The sequence below is a fragment of the Scomber japonicus genome, chromosome 3, assembly GCF_027409825.1.
Source record: "Scomber japonicus isolate fScoJap1 chromosome 3, fScoJap1.pri, whole genome shotgun sequence".
Taxonomy (NCBI): Eukaryota; Metazoa; Chordata; class Actinopteri; order Scombriformes; family Scombridae; genus Scomber; species Scomber japonicus.
The window spans coordinates 23,021,060-23,041,590 of record NC_070580.1 but is presented as its reverse complement, the minus strand read 5'-3'; the positions used below and the strand labels follow the sequence as shown (position 1 = coordinate 23,041,590).

The 20,531-nt window shown below is 39.8% G+C and overlaps 1 protein-coding gene across 3 annotated transcripts in view; it reads left to right on the top strand.

Moving 5' to 3' along the window:
- Positions 1-3,757: 3,757 nt before the first annotated feature.
- Positions 3,758-20,531, top strand: part of syn2b (synapsin IIb) — a 77,337-nt gene continuing 60,563 nt past the window's right edge. For all 3 annotated transcript variants that reach the window (XM_053315312.1, XM_053315311.1, XM_053315310.1), the window contains exon 1: positions 3,758-4,212. In XM_053315312.1, coding sequence (XP_053171287.1) covers positions 3,758-4,212 — 455 coding nt within the window. The remainder of the gene's footprint in view (positions 4,213-20,531) is intronic.

Genomic DNA, 20,531 nt, shown 5'->3' with positions numbered 1-20,531 from the left:
GTTGTAAATGTGCAAATAAAAAGCACTTGTGCCCCTTCTCTTCTCAAACTGCCACAGACTGATCTGGACACTGAAGCCATGTTTCCCTCTAACTCCAACGTCTGCATAATTTCATGCACACACATATTATATAATGGCAGTTTGGAAACATGTTATGTGTTGTGTGTGTGTGTCTGTCATGAAACATGTAGGCCAGGATGAGCTTAGGATGTCGCTACAGTTCACACTGCAGCTCTGTGACTCACTCCGGCTCTCTTCTGGTTGACTAAACACCCCCCCCCCCCAACACCACCACCACACACACACCACCACCACCACTCATCGTGACTTGCTACAAATGTGCATCCTGCAAAATCTCTTTTGAGGAGTGAACACAGTTAGAAATTCAACTTCATCACTGTGTTCCTTGACTCCAAAGATTGACTGCACTGACATGTCTCTTCTGAAATGCGTTTTTTTTTTTTCAGTAAGAAAAATGGGTTGTCCACTTACCTTTTTTTTCTGTCATCAGCACATTTTCTGTCACACTGCACATTATATAAACATGGCAACAGCCCAGAGGCATTTCTCCACAGCTCTGCAGCAGTTTAATGTTAAATTCTGAACATTAGAAGTGTGTAAAAGGGTGATGGATGCTGATTGAATGTGACGCAATAATTTATATGGCACTCCTGCAAATTGTAATTATTTCTCATGTTTGAAAAACTGAAGGAAAACAAATTATGAGTGGCACAGAAAAAATAGCAGAGGTTCAAAATAGTGTGGCCATCTGAGTGGTTTAGAGTAAAGAGGAAAAGAAACCATTCAATTGCATAAAGGTCAATTAATACATTTCCATCAATTATATGGGAGAATATCAGTGCCAACCAAAAGCTGTGAGCTTCCAGAAATTTCAGTGCTTGGCAGTGAATGAGCAGTCAAATCTGATGAAGGGTTTGTTGAATTTTTCTTAATTAGTGAATTAGCTTTACATCTTTTAAAGAATAATAACTGTACCCCTGTAGAGACAAGAAAGGACAAGAAGGTAGTGTAGGTCTGTACTATCCTCTTCTGCAGTCGTTCCAATTCCAGGCTGTTCTCCTTAGTGTGTGGGATTTTCTTCCCGCTTCACTAATCTTCTTTCTCCCTCTTTGTCCTGTCATCTTCCGGCTGTTTTTTTTTTTTTTTAAGTAAAGCTCATAGTAGCAAACAGTGCACACACAGTCCTCTGCCAACGGCGTTTATAAAGTGTGCTCTTCTCATGCCCTAAATTGTATATTGAAGGGAGACATAGGAAAGATACATTTGTTTTAGAGTAAGGGCTTAAAAAAGACATGGAAACAAATAGTCTAAAGCTTTCAGTGAGTGGTATGGAGTAATAACTATCCTCTACTAAACTAAAAGGAGTGCAGTGTATGGATATCAGTATGAGATTGTGTGTACAGATGTAGTCATTATAGAAATCTACAATTTTGGTATCCTGTGATAGCTGCTATTTTACACACTGATGTTGCAATGTTTTAAGGGGGACAGATTTTTTTTTTTACGATTTCTGTTATTCGTATACTGTTATGATGTCGGATGGTAAAACATGTTAAACATCAAAGTCCCAAAACATGAAGTAAACATATGCAAAAATGCACCCTGCAAGTCAAAATCCAAGGCTACAGCCTGCTCTGAATGCTTAGTTTGCTCCTCGTGATCACATCAGTTGTTCACAGATATATTTGACAAGTTTCCATTAGAAGCAAAAAACGAGAAAAATAAGTGAAATCCTACACCTGTTTGTTTAAGTAACCTATGCAGGATTAGGGTTAGGGATGGGTACTGATACTCAGTACCATAATGGCACCGGTACTTACGTAAACGGTAGTAACCAGACTGAAAAGCAACGCAGATTTCGGTTGCTTCATTTCGGTGCCACTGAATTTTTAATTACCGCCCCCATCCTGATAGCTCTGTGATGCTGCTGGTTTTGATAAACTGCTGTTTTTATTATGATGATTATGACAGTTTGTTGTGAATTTTATTTTATATTGGTTAATTTATTTCTTAGTCTAAGTTGTATTTATATTTTGTAGGGATTTAAATGAATAATCTGTTCAACTTGCACTTCACAAAATGCCTTTAAAAATAAAAAGGCACCGTTTTTGGGCAAAGTTTGTATGTTTTCCATTCTTTAAGCACCGGTTTGGGCACCGTTTAAGCACCAGCACCGGTATCGGATAAAGCCTAAACGAAACCCAACCCTAGTTAGGGTTAGGCTGCTTCCAAGAGCAGGCCAGTCAGAATAGAGTGAGCTCCTCAGGAGGGGGACCTTAAAGACACAGCAGTTAAAACTTCCTGTTTCAGACAGAGGAAGAACTGAGGGGCTGTGTGAAGGGCCATTATCAGTTAATTAGAGTTTTTTGAACTGTAAGTCATGCAAAGATAAATTAGAGACCCTGAAGTGTGTATGATACATCCCCTTTAAAGTGTAATCATTAGGAAAATCTTACTGCACTATTACAGTGATAGAATGATGATGCAAAATATATTTGAAATCATACAGAACAGGATCTCTTCAAGTTCCTCCATGTGCTGCTTTCTCGAGCTGCAGAACAGGACACATAATTACAATGATACCATCCACTGGAGGGAATTATTTGACTGATTAAATCGGTCAAGAGCATGAGAGATGGATGAATCGCTGTCCTTCCTCTTCTGCTTCCTTGATTTCCCTCCTGTCTTTTCCTAAGGCATGTTCACTACAGTAGTTTGAATTACATATGAGCCCTGCCCTCCATTATGCCACATGCTCTTAACAAAATATTGACCAAGCACATTCTCAGAGGGGGGGATTAATGTGCTAGAAAATGTATCACACACTCAAACAAATGAGCCCACAGTCGAGGGGGAATAGGAAGGCGAAGGGATCACTGGAAGGTGGGTTGAGAAGAAGGCAGAAAGATGGATGGAAAAATGGCGGGAGAAGGAGGTGGGGCCTGCAGAGTAGGGTAGATGGTGTTCCCATCTGTGAACTCCACCTTATGCATGCTTGCAGGAAATCCCTTCCTCTGGTTGCACACGGCACGCAGCGCTATGAGGCTGCAGCACGACATTCACACGTAGCCTATGATGTAGGAGGAGGAGGATGACAGGAGAGAAGAGGAGGCAAGGGCGGGGGGGAGGGGGAGTCAGTCAGTGAGCGTGCAGAGAAAGAGGGGGAGAGAGAGCGAGAGTGAGTGAACGAGCCAGCAAGACAGAGTAAAAGGGTAAAGAGAGCGTGAGCGAGTGAACGGTGAGATAAGCAGCATCTCTTGAGCGCATTCAGCTTGCAGCAATTCAGGAGGCGGGCAGGCAGAGTTGAGGGGGGGAAAACACCACCACCTCACTGAAGGGGGCAACACCACACCTCTCTCTTTAAAATACACACACTCAGACGTCATACACAGCAATTTGCAAGGAGGCGTGAAGCTGAGGAGGAGCATCACATACACGCGTGCCGTGCTGCTGGTTTTGCCGCGCTTTGGAGAGCTGTCTCTTGAAGACTGGACCAGAGCTGTATCCATCGCTTCATCCATCCTTCCTTCCTCCAACACAGAAGCAGCTCTCCGTCATCCATCCTTCAATCATTTGGACTGAGTTGCTCTCTGTCATTCTTCTGACGTCTGATCAGTGTGTTTCTCTCCCTGCCTCGTGTCTCTGCTCTCACTCCATCCAGAAAGTGAAATCAAGAGGTACTTCTTAGAGAGCGAGCGAGCGACCGACTGCAAGACCGACCTTTTCTACTGCAATCATGAACTTCCTCCGACGCCGTCTCTCGGACAGCAGCTTCATGTCCAACCTGCCCAATGGCTACATGTCAGACCTCCAGAGGCCTGACCCACCTGCTCCTCCTCCCCCCACCGCCACCTCCCCTTCCCAACAGGGTGCAGTAACTGGCTCGGCACCTGCCCCTGCCCTATCCCCCACCAAAACTCCAGCACCGTCCCAGGTGCCAGCCAGCTCCCCCACACCTCAGGAGCGGCGTCCGTCCCAGCTGACTCAACAACAGTCTCAACAGGCCCAGTCCTCCTCCTCTGGTGGTTCTTCTGGCTTCTTCAGCTCCTTCAGCTCCATCAGCTCCATTACCAATGTGGTCAAACAGACGGCTGCCTCTGCTGCTGGGTTTGTGGAGCAGTCAGCACCCTCTCCATCACTCTCCAAGAAGTTCAAGATCCTGCTGGTCATTGATGAGCCTCAGCATGAGTGGTAAGTGACTGCGATTATGGGTTGAGTATTGTCCAATTGTCGGACTGATGGGAAGTTGACGTAGACAGTCATTGTGTTGAGCGTTGTTGCCGAATGAAATTGGAATGCTTAGTGATCCTTAAGAAACAGACTCATTATGTCCAATGAAGCTAATTTAACTGTGGGTACATTGACTTAATGCTGACTGACCCTGATCTGAAAAAAGACGTTGATTCATTTGTGCAGTCCTCGATGAGATTAAAATAATTAGGTGGTTCACATGTTCCAGTGCAGTAGCTACACAAATAGAATTACAATCAATTGTCATCTTATGGGAATTGTGAAATTACTTCTCACATCTTTTTTTTGTCTTATTTAGTTTGTCTTTATTTGTGCTCTATGTTTTTGTATTAAACTGTTTTCTGTTCTCTGAAGCTATGCCCAAAATAGAAACAGCTCAATTAATCTGAACAGACAAGACAGCTTCTCTCTGGGGTTCAGATTCACACATCCCACCATCTAGCACTGTCACCTGCCTGTGTGTTTGTGTGTGTATATGAGTGTTTATGGCCACATGTGAGTATGTTTATGGTAATGCACATGCGTGTGTGTGCGTCAAAGCAGGTGTCAAAGCTAGGAGTAAGTGTTTCCTCCCTTGACAGCACAAGTTGGCTAATAGGGTATTATCCTTATGCTATCAACTCGTACATCATCCACTGTCATACAAGAGCATGGAGCTCTGAATAAAATATCACCTTCTACAAGTGAAATGTGACCTCTCAGCTCTGTAATAGCATTGCTATCCCACTCTGCTGCTTTCTGTTTTTGCAAATCACATTTTCAGGCTATAAAGGTTTTGTGTGTGGATGCTGATGATGGATTTTACAGCCGTTCATTGCTGTCATTATGTGGGTGTAGATTTATCTTGTCAGGCTAGTACTGGACGTCTGTGTCGCAGCCACATAAGACACTTGTGACCTTTTCAATTTAATGGACATTTTTGTAGAGTTGTTGTATGGCATTAATGTTTAACACACTGCATCAAACTGGGAGTATTTACGCTTTCTAACAAAAAAATATGTGATGCTGTAAAAAACGCCGGAAAAAGCAAGTAAGTGGACCTTGACTTTTGCTGTTTCCAATGCCAAGAGTAAACTGACAAACTAAACCCAACTTGAGAGTAAACTCCATCAGCTGATGATGATAATGTTGAAAGCTCCAGAACAAGCAAATCAGTGGAACTTGAGTTTTGATTGTTTTGTTAGCTCATCCCTGGTTTGTGGATGTTGGTTGTATTACTATATCTTTGAGATGCAGACTCTTCTTCTCCGTTTGAAAATACTGTACATCTTTATATTTGCATAGATGAGCTGAAAACATTTATTTCAGCTCATAGTTTATGAAATCTTTGATATGAAGTGCCCAGACACAATGAAAAAGCATCATTTTTCTGGGATGTTGCCATTGTTTATGTCTGAAACAGCAAGTGTCTGTAAAATCTGAAGGTACTTCCACTGTTGCCAACTTTGGCACAAATAATATCGGCTTTGAAAGAGTATTGTACTGCATTTCAATGCCAAAAAATGACCTGTAGAATTATATAGCTGTTTTGAACTGGTGCCATATACCATTGATTTAGTAATGCCTGCGTCACTGACACTGGAGCTTGAAGATGAACTGGCAGATTTCCGCCAGTGACTGCAGTGGATATTATTTCAAACACAATCAGCACTGGATTATCTCTCGAAGTGTGTGTATGCGGGCATGGATACATGCAACAGTATAGAGACAATTGAGCTTCCACTACACTGTACATACCAAATGGGAATATGCACTAGCAGCTCCACATTATGGTAATCCTGTGTCTCTTGCTGTGAGTGTTTTGGAGGCTTATGATTGGATGGCTGCCACCCATGATGTAGTGATGTCTGAATGTGAGACATTGCAGCCTACATTCAGAAAGGAGGCCGCTGGATGCAATTCAGCTTTTACAAATTCTGTAATGACCATACATCAAAATCAGAATATATCTGGTTATTATACCCTATTGTTATTTTATTATATTACTAACAGCCATATCACATTTTAAGCATCATTATGGGAGTGAAAGTTTACATTTCAGTTGTTGAAGAGAATCACTGAAGCTTGTTGTTTCTGTAACCAACCTCTCATTAGTTGTGTTTCCATCATTGTATTTTATGTACATCGTGAGTATTACATTACCAAACCAGTTGATGGAAATGCTCCTAATTCGCTTTTTCTTTTTTGCAATATTTCATAACTTCACTTAAAGTCTGTGTAAAGTAAGAATGAATATGTTTTCTGAGTTTGACATACCACAGAAAAATGTGTTTTTAACCACCCTGCCAATTTTGAATGATTAAAAAAATCACCAAATATATTAAATTAGGCTTCAAAGTTGTGTAAAACTCAGTCTCTTTCTCTGCTCCCAAACGCTGTGGGAGTGCCCTCAAAGTTCACTGAAACCCCGCCCCCTACCAAGTGTCACCTGTCAATCAAAGTCGTGGTGACTTTGATTCTACCCAAAAACATGGACGCTACATCTGAGAGTTTTCTGCTGCTAACTCAGCTGCTAGCTTGGCGGCTAACTCAGCTAACTGGCTAACTGTAGACTGTAGTAGTAGCAGTAGTGTGCTGAATGTATTTATACCTCTACAGCAGCAGGGACGGGTTTATGCTAATCACCGCCGCGTGATTGCCCTACATGGCAATGAATACTGAATGAGGTTTGTGGTGACTGCTAATTCCTATTACAATAACTGAAGACTCTAACATATTATGTATAAGCGTAGTCAGTCCTTTATTGAATTTTGTAAAATCTCTACCACACCTTTGCCCTGGTCTCAACAGGAAAAGTTCTTAATCCTGAAATACAAATTAGTTGCAGGGTAAGAGCAACATCAATGATATTTAGTTCTGAAAAGTAATATCATGTAATATTTAAGGAATGTGATGCAACAAATTTACAACTTCACTTCAGCATTATGTCAAGGTGTCCTCCCATTTTGTTGGTAAACAATCTTTCATCCAGAGAGCTCGACATAAATATTAATGGTAATCCTTCAGGGAAGGCGTTTGCAGAGAGAGCTTCCCCTAAAGCATGTGAGCCAGGGAGACATTCAGCTAAATGTTATTGATTTTCTACTCAGCAAAGTGCGAGACTTTAGGCCCTCTGTACGATAACTTGGGAAACAGAACATTATACTGGAATGGAAATACATTATTCACATCAAAGGTATATTATAGAAAATCTAAGTAATGAATATGGAAAGGCATTATTTCTCTGGTAGAGTTACATTTTACTGATATTACTGGTATCTGCACACAAAAATAAATAGTTTCTTGATGGATAACTAAAGCCTAAAGCCAGACTAACACTAGGTGACTTCATCATCTTTCCTTCATTTCATTTTAAGTGAAATCCCAGAGCTCTGGTGCAAAATGAGTGCAAAAGAATTTCTGAGGATGAAAATGGGATCAGTTGAAGGAGAAAGTTATAATTAGGGGTGCAATGATTAGTTGACATCGTCGCCGAAAATCTATGACAAAATTAGTCGCCAACAAACGGTGCGGTGAACTCCAGCAGTAACAAACAAAAGCACCTGAACAATACACACTGCAGCATGACACAACTTAACCCAACTCTGAGTTGAAGAAAATAACTCTGTGCTCAGTCTCTCTCACCTCAACAAGGCTGCGTCCTGTCAGTGTGTTGTACAGTGATGACTTTCCTGGAGCTAACTGGAGGCTGCTCTCCCTGTGGGAGACTGTGCACACCACACACCACAAGTTCTCCAGATTTTGTCACCTTTGTCTCAAATATAACAGTGGTGCTGTAGTAATTCATCGGATTCAGTGGCAATATGGGCAGCCAGCATCACATACACACAAAAAAAGACCTAGTTATAATTACCACACATGTTACTGTACATTTCATTAATTTGGCATTTTTGTCCAAAGCAATAATACAATAAGTGTCAGTTTCTGGGATGTGAAAGTCTTGGTCTTTAGTTTATAAATGAATAACAGATAAACCTCTCAGTTTGGAAAGCAAGAAAGAATCTACGAGATACAAGGCCAATTTTACACCCATGCCAATAAATGACGAAAAAAGTTTGATGAACAGATTGATAGAAAGGCTAAAAGGAACGAGCATGCTATTAGTACTGGTTATTTCCATCTGTCAATAACATTTGACTGAAATTAAACATTCTAATAACGTCCAGAATGGATGACGGTAATGAGCAGCAAATTAGGCTTTTATTGTCTCTTCCTCTGTCTGTCTTCTTTTGGTTATCTGTACCATTATTCTTCTTTTAATGAATTAAACCTCTAGTCCCTAATTTCAGATTTTTTCATCTCGAAAATGACAAAAACCATCATTAAATCCATAGTTTGTGTATTGCAAAGGAGAAACTAGACCGTTACGTGCTATAACTATAAATGGCGCTTGGATTTCTTTCTAACTACTGGCTGGATGTTTTATAAGCAACCGCAGGCATTATGAGTCTCTGCATCTGACAGCACATTCTCCAAGCTCCTGAATATCAACTGGGCTACAAAGAGACACCACAATGGGAGTCCAACAATAAAGCTACAAGATGAAAGATGAGTGTATTTGCAGGAGGTTCAGAATTAGAGTATGTGTGTGTGTGTAGCCTACATATAGCCCTTATGTAACAGACCAAGCCCATTGAGATGGACGAGGGAAGAGACAGTGTCCTCCAGGGCTTTTCAAGGTGACATCAGCACAAAGGGGATGATTAGGATGAGGAGACTCTGGAGCTCCGGGAATCTCCCATTATCACTTTCTCTGGACGTCAGTGTGATGCTCTTTCCTGTTTATCTCACCTTCTCCCTATGTATTTTTCTATCTTTTTTCTCACTGCCTCTCTTTTATCATGACAGTCCCACTGTGTGTGGCTCCACAGAAAGTGCTCTGGGTTCATGATGTGATGAAGTAATGAGAAGAGACGTGGTGATTCAGCAGTTTCAGCCCAAAGGCCACATCTGCTCTCTTTCCTTTGCTCATTCTATATCTGTCCGCATCTTTCTCCCTCCCTCTTTTGCTCTTCCTGTCTTTATCTCTCTATTTTCTCTGTTGAATATGTACTCTGCACTTTCTGCTTGAGCACCAGTGAGTGTATTACAGCCCGAGTATCCAATAGAGGAGATGATTTTGGACTGGTGATTTTTCGATATGACTCATAGTGGGACGTTTTTGATTTGTTTGATTGCAGGTAATCTAATGATCAGAGGTTGATGATAAATGCTACTCAAATGCCTTTCAGTCAGAGCTTAAGCCGGTTGGTATTTGGAAGTATACTTCCAGTATACTACTATACATCCAGTATACTACCAATAATTAGCAGCATTTAAGCCACATCTGCTTCACAACAGTAGAAGCTTTACTACATCAGTTCTTGCAACGTAGATTTTTTCCCCCACAAACTGACTATAAAGAATAAAAACTAAACAATGAGAACAAAAACACCACCATTTTTTAGGGTGTTATTTAGTTTCCGGTGGTTGCTCAGATATTGACTCTCCTTTCTAGTATGATAATAATGACCTGAATTGAATGTAAATAAGCGTATACGGTTTGTGTGTGTGCGCTTGCATTCTTGAGTGTGTTAAAAAAAAGGAGCTCTATAATCCCTGCTGCCAGTGGAGACACAATTACACAGTGAGAGCAGGTGGGGAGGTGGAGCTTTGAATATCTCCATCATCATTACACACATACGCACACTCACACAAGCACCTGCATGCTCTGTTTCTATTCATCATCTAATTATACTTGACAGTACAGTACGTACACTAAACAGCAAACAGGTCAGATCATTTGCAAGGTTGCTTGGGATTTTTTCCCCCATGTACATTTGAATTCATGGTTCTGATTAGACATGATCAGTGACATTATGTTTCTCGGCTGCTGGTTGCAACACTGAGAACCGACCTTATTCCAGTCGGTAGCAATGTCATGTCGACTTTAAAAGGGCGCTCTTGGTTTGACATTGTGATGTCTTGTACCTCTCAGCTGCTGTCAGACTAGACCAGTGGCATTTTAAGCCCTAAGGATGACACAGAAACAACTCCAAGGCAAAATGTGTAACCTTGTAACTTAGAAAATAGGATGTGATAGCTATACAAGTTCAAAATGTGGTTATTGTGTTAAAGTGTGTCTGCCAACATGTTTATAGGTTTAAAGGGGACATATGCCCCTATTTTTTTATACTTTCATGATGTCAGATGTATATGTTAAACATGGTCAGACTTCCAAAACTTGAGGTGAATATATGTAAAAATGCTCCCTGCAAGTCAAAAGCTCTTCAAGTCAAAAGGTCTTCAAGTCAAAAGGTCTTCAACCTGCTCTGAAAGCTTTGTTTGTGCATGCCCACACATGGCCATCTGTTCTTTAGTCTTTGTTGCTAAGGTTGTTCATGTTGTCCACTTGAATATTTCAGATTGAATTTGGGCTTGAATATGTGGAGATGTATTTGAGAAGTTTCCATTTACAGTAAAGAAAGATAAAAAGAAGTGATATCCTACTGCTATTGTTTGTTTGTGTAGCCTCTGGAGCTGCCTGAAACCTGCTGATGAACCGTTTCAAGGAGAACAAAACACAGTGGGCTCATCCAGAGGAATTAACTGTCAGGAATAAAAGCCAAATTAGGCAGCTGTGGCCCAGGAGGTAGAGGGGGGTCATGCATTAACTGCAGGGTTGGGGGTTTGTTTCCCTGCTTCCTGTCCATGTGTCAAACTGTTCTTGTGAAAGACACTAAACCCCAAGTTGCTCTCGAGGGTCAGGCCGGCACTTTGTGTGGTGGACCTGTTGCCATTGGGGACACAGTATGTCTCCTACTTCACTGTGACGATCATTCTCAGTGTTTGTTGACTGGAAGCTTCAAGTTTCAGCATCACACTTGTGTAAGTTACATGTTGGACCTGGAAAAAAAAAATCTGATTTTAAATAAAACTTGCCACTTTCAATAGCCACCTCCTTATATTTATAGATGTAGAGGCTAACTTAGATCTCTTAAAGTAATCAGAACTGCTGCTAGTTAACCTCCTTGTTCGTTAGGATAGAAAATCGGTTTAACTTTGTTTTGGCATCATTCAGGCTACTGTGTACTGCTGCCTGTGGCTTCTTGGATAAATGAACTTTTTTTGTTTTTTTTTTGGAATAAAGCCCCTCAAGCTGTTTGGCTCTTTTAATTTAACAGCCTGTTGAGGTGTAAATTTATGGGGGCAGTACGTGCTGTGCTTTTTTAGTTGCCTGTGCAAGATGCCTTCCGCAGCTAAAAGCGTGAAAAAAACAGCAAAGTCATGAAAACACGTAATACACAGAGGGGATATTTTCTTTTTTGTCACATTCAAATAAGCTAAAGAGCTAACTGTAAATGTGATGAGTGACAGACCTTAGGGATAAAAGCTCTTCTTAATACTGGTTAGTCAATCAGTATTGATATAGCCAGTAAATGTGCATTCACTAATAGTCTGGTCTCCTGGGAGCAAGCACAAGCCTTCTGTTATTTACCGTAGGGATTCCTCATAGACACAGTATTGAAAACATTACTGTATTAGAAAACACAAATCACAGTAGCTATGTAATCAGTAGCGTATTTTCTGTATTTACCATGTTTATTTAAATATTTGACCTTTTAAAGACTACAGTGATGCGGTCAACTAAGTCTTATTTTTTTCATGTTTTTGTCGTTATTTGACAGACAGAACAGAGGTCACCACCCTCTCTCCCCACACCCCCTGTGTGGGGATAGAGGGGGGCATGACATGCAGCATGGATCCCCCAGCTGGGAGTTGAGCTGTGGACGTTAAGGTTGATTGATATGTATCTTAACCTTTAGGCCACCAGGGCAGCCAATAGGTCTTATTCTATGATGCCAATAAGTAACAGAGTAAAGCTCTGAAATCTGAAATTTTTCATGGTGTCTCAAAACAACCATATGAGCCTTTGTTTGGGTTTTTTTTTTTTTAATGACCCCATTATAGGCAGGATGACATCACATCTTCAGTGCGCTCCTAAACTCTGCCATTACAAGTGTTATGGTTTGGCAGGAAAGGTTAGGAGATCATGTTTTTTACTGATTGTGAATAAACACATTGTGTCTACTAGTCACATCTGACTTTTTCTGTATTAAACCAAGATGATCTTTCATTAACCTTAATAATAAATATGTTTATTAATACTTTAATTGCTACCAGTGGATAATGTATCACAAAATTTCATAGGCCCAAATGAAATATGTTGTCAGTGTGCATTTTGCTGATATATTCAGTACGAACAGTTTGTGACTCACCAAAAACAATAACTAACCTAAGTAATCTTCATTATGTTAATGCAGGTTGTAATTTGGGCAGACTTACATTCCTTCCAAAATGTAATTGCAAATGTGTTGAATAAAATGTCATTTCTAAGGTTTGCTACTAGCTGACTGAGCTAGCTGAAAAACATTTCTGTCAGTTCAAAAGATTAAGATTTATGTGTTAGTTGGGATGTGAAGTCAGCCTACTGAAAGAGGGGAGTGGATTGACTCTCGCACACTTATAAGCCAGAGATGAGGTTATCGTGACATACTCATACTAATGTGGATTTTATCATTTTGTTATATTGTTTAAGTCCATGTGCAGCACTTCAAAATCCATTTTGTGCACATTAGTGATCACTATTAAAAAAATGAATTTCCAGTTATCAGGGCATTAAGCGAAAGATCGATGCCCCAGCAGACATTGCAGATATTTCAGGGTTTTTTTTTTCATTATTTAATAATTGTGCATTCTGACCTTTAGTCTGATTGTGACATATGCATATTGTATAAGCAGACCTCTTCAATCCTCTTCTATTTAAAAGAGCCACTGCAGCACGATGAGGAGGCTCTACCAACAAGCAAATAACACAGGCAGTTCTGCATCTATTGTAGCTACTACACAAAAGCTGTGACTCTCTTTAAAGAGGTTTGCATTGTTTTGTACTGTAAATACAAGTTAAGTTAAATCTGGGAGAATGTCTATCATAGGAAACCTCTGCTTTACCAGACTCATATAAACTAGGGGTGATGAGTTAGTCTGTCTCATGACTCATTGAGTCTTCTTATGCTGCAGTGAACTGATCAACAGAGTGCCCCTTTGCTATCTACACTTTGCAGCTAAAAACACACAGAAGAGGGCAACTAAGAAGGGCTAATTATACAATAATACAAAGAGACAGCCGTTTGTTGTTACTATCATTGATTGCATGCTACTCTGCCACTGGTTTAGTCCTCTGCAGTGTTCCAGAGATAAACCTGTTACTATGCATGAGGCTTACAGATACCTAAGAGGGCCATAAACCAGACCAATCAGCATCACAACCTTGGGTGAAATAGTCCACTGTTGCTATGGCAACAGGTAATCCTCTTCGATAATCTTGAAAATTTATGGTTGCAAAGAGGCATTAATGTGATTTTACCACAAAGAACAGTTCACAGTTTCCATTTACTTTCCCTGCATTGTTGCACAGATAAATGGAACAACTGAGACATTGCTCACAAACATTTAAGATACTTCATCTCAACAACTCTCTGGGCCCAAATGTAGAAGTATGCAGAAGAAAATGTTTTGGGTGTATATGCCTGAACTGGGTTGCACCAGCTGCTTGTAAATCAAAATAATTTACTAAATCAGGCTGCACTGTTAAAACCTAAGAAATGTCTTAGTTTGAAAAATAAACCCTTTAGTATAATATGTAAACTCTTTGCTATAAACATATGTGCTGTCCAACAAGAAGCAACCAACTAAACAGGAAGATAATATAAAGTTAATTGACAATCCTTTGTGCATGTACGTATTAATATCTTCATAGTTAGAGAAATTAGTCGTATTCATGCAGTTAACAATGGAAATATCCAATTATGCTTAGCACCTCTACCTGGCAGTTAGCAGGTTTAAATATTTAGTGACAACTCATCTTTACATAAGTCTGGCTTTAATTTAGTGATGCAGAAATCTCCACTTAGTAAACACTATATATTATACCTAGGCTAAGTGTGTATTTACAAAGAGCTGCTGCCACCACCTCCTGGTTTAATCTGAATGTTAAGTTCATACATTCTAGAGTGGAACTCGTCTGATGTCACTAACTGCGATGTCATGAGTGGAACATGACGACTGTATTCTTTCATTTAGTAACATCAGTGTGCAAGATTCATTGGGATTTATCCTTTCAGATGTTGCAGCATTCACTTTTATATTCAAGTTGTAACATTTCCCAAGATGTCAATTGGTTTGGGATACAGAGAGAGAGGAGTTATTCTTGTTAGAAGAAATGTATTTTAAGTCAACAGATTAGTAGTAGTAGTAATTTGTTTAAAACATAGGTAAGTGTTTGCTGCTGCTGATTAACCACAAGGTTAAGCTATAAACTGTCAAATAGCCTTTCTCTTCATGACTACTGAGGACATTGCTGTGAAGCAGTTTCTGTTACAAATTATGTACACAGAAATCTTGTATATAGTTTCTACTGCCAAAATTGTAATACTTGTTCAACATGAGGAGAACATCAGCTCAATTCGTTTATACACAAATGGACCAGCTAACCATTGTGCCAGCATCATGCAGCATTAAAGCCAATTAGATTTCGAACTGCAGTGCAATTAGCATGATCGATGACTTGTGGTTAAAAATCTTGAGAAAGCACTAACCACATTTACTTTTCTATTTGCGCTTTTTTTCCATTTAGTGTGTAGTCTGTTGTCTCATTTTGCACGTGTGTGTGTGTGTGTGTGTGTGTGTGTGTGTGTGTGTGTGTGTGTGTGTGTGTGTGTGTGTGTGTGTGTGTGTGTGTGTGTGCGTGTGTGTCCTTGTTAAAGCCTTTGAACATTTCCAACAAAAAAGTAAGAGCTCTTCTTAGTAAGTAGAAATTCAACCGAGGACAGTGAAAACAAGAGCTGTATATTTTAATATTTTTGCTCTCAGTATGAAACCTGTTTAAGCTGAGACTGCAGCCTCGTCTCACTCCACAACACTCCACTCTACATGCATGAAGCACACACAGTCAGCACACGGACACATAATACACATACGAGCAGCCACATAATATACACTACTGGATCATTCCAGTATTGACATGTGGTGATTTTTCATTTTTACTGAATTGAATAAATAGGACTGATGATTTGCTATAAAACTGACACCAAACTTATGCACATTTCTATAATTTGATTAATCCGACATTTCTCACAAAATTAACAGGGGCATTATTGTTATCACAGGTAGGGCATGGCATTATTATTCTCCATATTCACAAAAGTCTAACTCAATCCCTTCTAAATATCTGGACAATTTTGGTCCAAGAGAGGAGACAGAATAATTACCCTCTTTATTATTGATCTGCTGTGCATCTGCAGGGAACAGTAGCTGAGATACAGAAACTACTCAATGGTATTTTCTCCTCACTTACTAGGAAAAACAAAAAACAAGAACTCTTAAAAATGTGACTTGACAACAATGGTCTTATGCTGGAAACTTCTCTGCATTGTCAAATTTCTGTTCATCTCAGATCTAAGAGCAACAAAAGGCACGTGGTGTTGTTTCTCTGTTGTCCTAGTTGCTATGGAAACATACTAATTACATTGGTCTGTATTTCAGAGGCTGACATGAAATATGTGCTGCATTGTTGTGGTCATTATTGTACAGTTGCTGCCTTTTAAAAAGTACTCACAGTGTAACACATTTTCACTGGGCCTTGCAGAAGTCAGTTGATGGCTGTTCTCACTGGACTAGCAGGGAAATATATTCAACTATTACTGATGAATCATTCCCCATAATACCTGCCCATTTACTGCAGCTGCTTCTCCATATTTTGTATGAGGACTTGTAGTTTCTACTAGACTCAATGTTCTTTGTGTCTAACAGCAGTTATACTCCAATTGTACTGAAAGTACACGTGATTCCATCTGCTCAGTAGTAGTGCAGTGCAGGAAGCTGACTGGGCGAGGGATTTTTCCCTTGAGACAGCCCTGTATATACTCAGAGCACTGCACAGTACTACTTAATGGCATATAAAGTCTGCTGTGCGATGAAACACAGAGCTGAGGGCTTCCCAAAATTAATTCTGAGTGTCTATTAATTCCCTCTGGCAGAATAAAAATGGCGAGTCATGTCTGCTTGGTACATCCCTTTTGTCTGCAAGCTGTGTGGAGAGAAGGTTCAGTTTGCCTTTGTTTGTCTCTCATTAAGCTGCGGTCGATGTGAAGAACTGTTAGTTTTAGAGTCAGCAGGGAAACTGGTATCTGACAGACAGAGGAAGTAAGGAGTAATAGATATAAAAGGAGAAGTCAGATAGGAGAACATAGGGAATGACAGAAAGCTGGTTAGGAAGCAGGAGACAGACATGGCAGAGAAGGGGATGGAGCTCAGCAGAATCAAAGATTCACAGTTCCTGTTCTCCATCCATAACCATTTGCTACTTATGGTGTTTATCAAGGAGCTGTATCAAATAAGCCTCTGGGCTTTACCTCTTCACCCTCTGTAACTACTGCATGTGGTAGTGTTTGTTGCTCTTTTCCCGATCTGCTTTCTCTTGCTGTCTCAGTTCAATCCATATAATGAGAGGCCCCTTATCCATCAGAGGATCAGATAGGCATAAAGCCAGTCTGAGCTTCTGGCTGCTCCACTCACTACCGACTCTTGGTGTAGCCCACACATTTTTTGCAACAGTGGGATACAGTACAAGACATTAAATATTCCTAGATTATAGCCCAGGATTGTTTTTTTCATTTTAGCTATTCTGTCTGGATGCATCTTCGGCTTTTAAAAACGGTGATTGACATTTTTCAACATTTTCTAACATTTTAAAAGATGACATTCCTAGATTAAAAGATATCCTGTGGAGGTTTCTTGTAATCAAAACAAAAGTTACATATCAATTGATTGCATCTCTCCAAAGCTGTATTTTAACCCTTTCCTCATTAAACATTTTCAAAAATGATTTTTTAAAACAGTATTTTAAATCCTGCACTGTTTACATCCATGTTAGCTTGTTTGCAGTCTTTACTGCCTTTTGAGGGCACATTACTGCATTTCTTGGCACATTACAGCCACCTGTAGATCACTGGAATAATGTAAAACCATTAGCAGGAACATGCATGTGTGTATCACCAGCATCCGTAACATGTTAGCACATACATGCACCAGACAAAAGCAACAGAGTACAGAAATAAAAAGTCAGAAACTCTACAAGCAGGAGAAAAACAATCAACAGATACTTTTATAAAGAAAATAATTGTTTGTAAAAGCTTTAGACAAATGATCAACACAAGGTTTAACACAATTTGTTCTTATAAAATAGTCCAAGATCAGTGTACGTAGTATGCAGTTTTTCCTAGTTCAAAGATGACTTTGGACATTGGCGGTTATCAATCCAGATGATCCAGCACAATGTCAGCTAGAAACAGTAGAAAAACACTTTTTAATTGTCAATATTAGGGGTTGAAATATGTAGATAAACTCTTCTGCCACAGTATATTTAGCTTTATATTATGATAGAGATACAGTATACTTGACATTTTTCCAGAAAACTGAATTATTGTACAATACAAGAATCAGTGAATCCACTAGTGTCATAAAAAATCCTCAGGTTGACTCATAGTACCGCCATATCACTCAAACTTGGCTGACATTGGTAGCATGAAATGTTAAGCTTTTACAGCGTTGACTAGAAAGGTGGGCTACTGATGTACTGTACTATTAATCAGATAAAGTGTTTTGTGAAAGATGAAGTGGTTTAGATAATGAGGTAGCTCTGACCTTGGTTCTACAGTGTTTTGTCATCATTTTCTGTGGCAGAATACATGCTGTCAACATTAAGTACCACAGAGCAGCAGGGAAACCGTATATAATACGGATGCTGTCTCACATCCTGCATCTGACATTTGCTCTGCAGTGTCGACCAAATTTAGTGTACTGAAGCCTGTTCTCTCAGTTGTTATAATAGCCATGAAAATAGAAAGACACCAAGGCAACCATCTTGGAAAAAATATAAAATAAAAGGCATTTTATATTTTTTCCAACATATTTTCAATGCTTTTTCAGCCTTTAGCCAAAGAGCTCCATCTTTACAATGTATTCAATAGCTCCAGGTAGCACTCCTACACTTCTGTTTGTTATAATTGCCAGACTGAAATGCATCGTCGTGACAAAGCAGTCTCTCTTAAAAGGGTAGTTCTTGTAGGTTAGAAAATACAGGAATTGTTATTTCTCTAGTACATATTGTTTTTGTTCTTACAATAATCAGTCTGTAGGGCAGCAGCAATGAAAAAAGCAAGTGGACAAGTGGACTAGCTGAATGTAGCTGCGGTTGTAAACTCGGTGAGACCTGATTCACTACACAAGCTTCCAGGCTTTTATCCAAATGCAGTGCTGCATCAAGTAATAATTCTCTGAGGTCTTAAATGGTTCAGCTAACCATATGGTGTTAAGGTGCATTTTGGCAGGAAAAACAGCATAGTTAACACACACACACACAAACATCTGGGGTCTTTTTACTTACAGCATGCATGCCCTAGCACCTAACAATAATCTTAACTATTAAGACAACATGTCATACTCCAACATTAAATTCAACTTAATCCTAAAACCAAGTCTTACTGCCTCATCGCACCAGAAAAAAACAGAATAAATTTGGGCATCCTTGTGAAATAATCGATGCTGCAAACTTGGACTGATGTACGGACTACTTCACTTGCACCATTACCTCAATGTACATCCCCTTCTGTCTCATGATTGACCGCAAACTGTCCAACATCTCTTTTGTGCAGTATTTGTACTTTGGCAGAGCAGGGATATACTCTAAAATAAATGGACCGTTTTCCATTTTGGCCTCTTCAGTTCTCTTTTCCAGAGCATCAGTCAGACAGACAGCATAAGTCATTTCAGCAATTGGCCACAAAAAAAGACATGTTTATGTTAAAGTGACAAAGCCCTACCAGCCACAGCCAAGTTATTAGGAAAGGAGTAAGTGGGATGACATAGTTGTGAACAGAGTGAGGGTTGCTTGAATGGGTCAACAAAACATCAGACTTTGACGTGGTGGAGACCATTGTCCATCTCCCATTCCCTGCCATCAGTCAACATTGGTTTCTTTTAACCATAAATATGATTGTTTCCCAAATTTAACCACCAGGCAGTTATTTTACCAATGATTGTCACAGTTCTTCCAAAATGAATAACATAACCACATAATTTTAACCAAAACCAACTTCCTAACCAAGCTGCTTTAGGGCTTAAAGCTTAACCTCAGAAAAATGCTTGTTTTTGTAACAATGAAGTGAAGTGCTTTTAGAAGGCATTTACTAATTATGTTGTCCTGCAGATAAGAGTGCCAGATAAAGAAACACTTAGGCTATGTGTTGTTCTAGACAGCATTTACATGTATTTTGTTGTTTGTTGAATTACAAGTGACATCACCACACAATGTACTTTGCTTTCACTAGTCTGGTGATGGATGTGATTCTAATTGAAATTTTATGAACTGCTGGTGTGACTGAGCCATCAACCTTTAAACAAGAAGATGATTACATACCAAAATGTGCTCACCTTCACAAAAGCTTGTGACTCTTCACCTTGACACACAAAACATGTAGAATAAGTCTCTCATAGTCTGAGTCTGTCGTTTCTTCTCCTCCTCTCTGTGTGTCTCTCTCTCCCTCACATATATATACACACACACAGTATATACCACTCCACACATGCTGCATAGCTCATCCATGATATGCAGCTCTGCAGTAGGTGTAAGTGTCAAACTGTCAATATGGAAGCACTATAAACTGCAAAGGCCAAGTTGGAGATCGATTCCTCTCCACTCTCCATATAAACAGACACACATAGACACAAATGAGCACGATGATACATGATGTTGTACTGGCTGTGTCGCACAAAACTGCACTCAGAGGGAACAAAAGGCACCCCAGCCTTGTGTTCTCAATTATTTCCAATTGTATACAAGGAAAAGTAATGGGGCTAGTGGGCATCAAGGTTGCGCCACCAGGGGCTAAAAGCACCAGGAAAACTAAATAAAGATTGACACAGGTTCCCAGCAAATAGTGGTAACAAAATACAATAAATATGGATTTATTCATGTAACATGATAAAAGCACAACAGTCTTGAAAAGAAAAACAGAATATTAATGATAACACTAGTGAAAAATATTAAATCTGTAAATAATAAAAAACGCCTCAGAATCTGTGGTAGGCAGACATGTAGGGGGTTACCTGAATGCTACCAGGATGCCTCCATACCACCACTCACCACGTCACCTAAACAC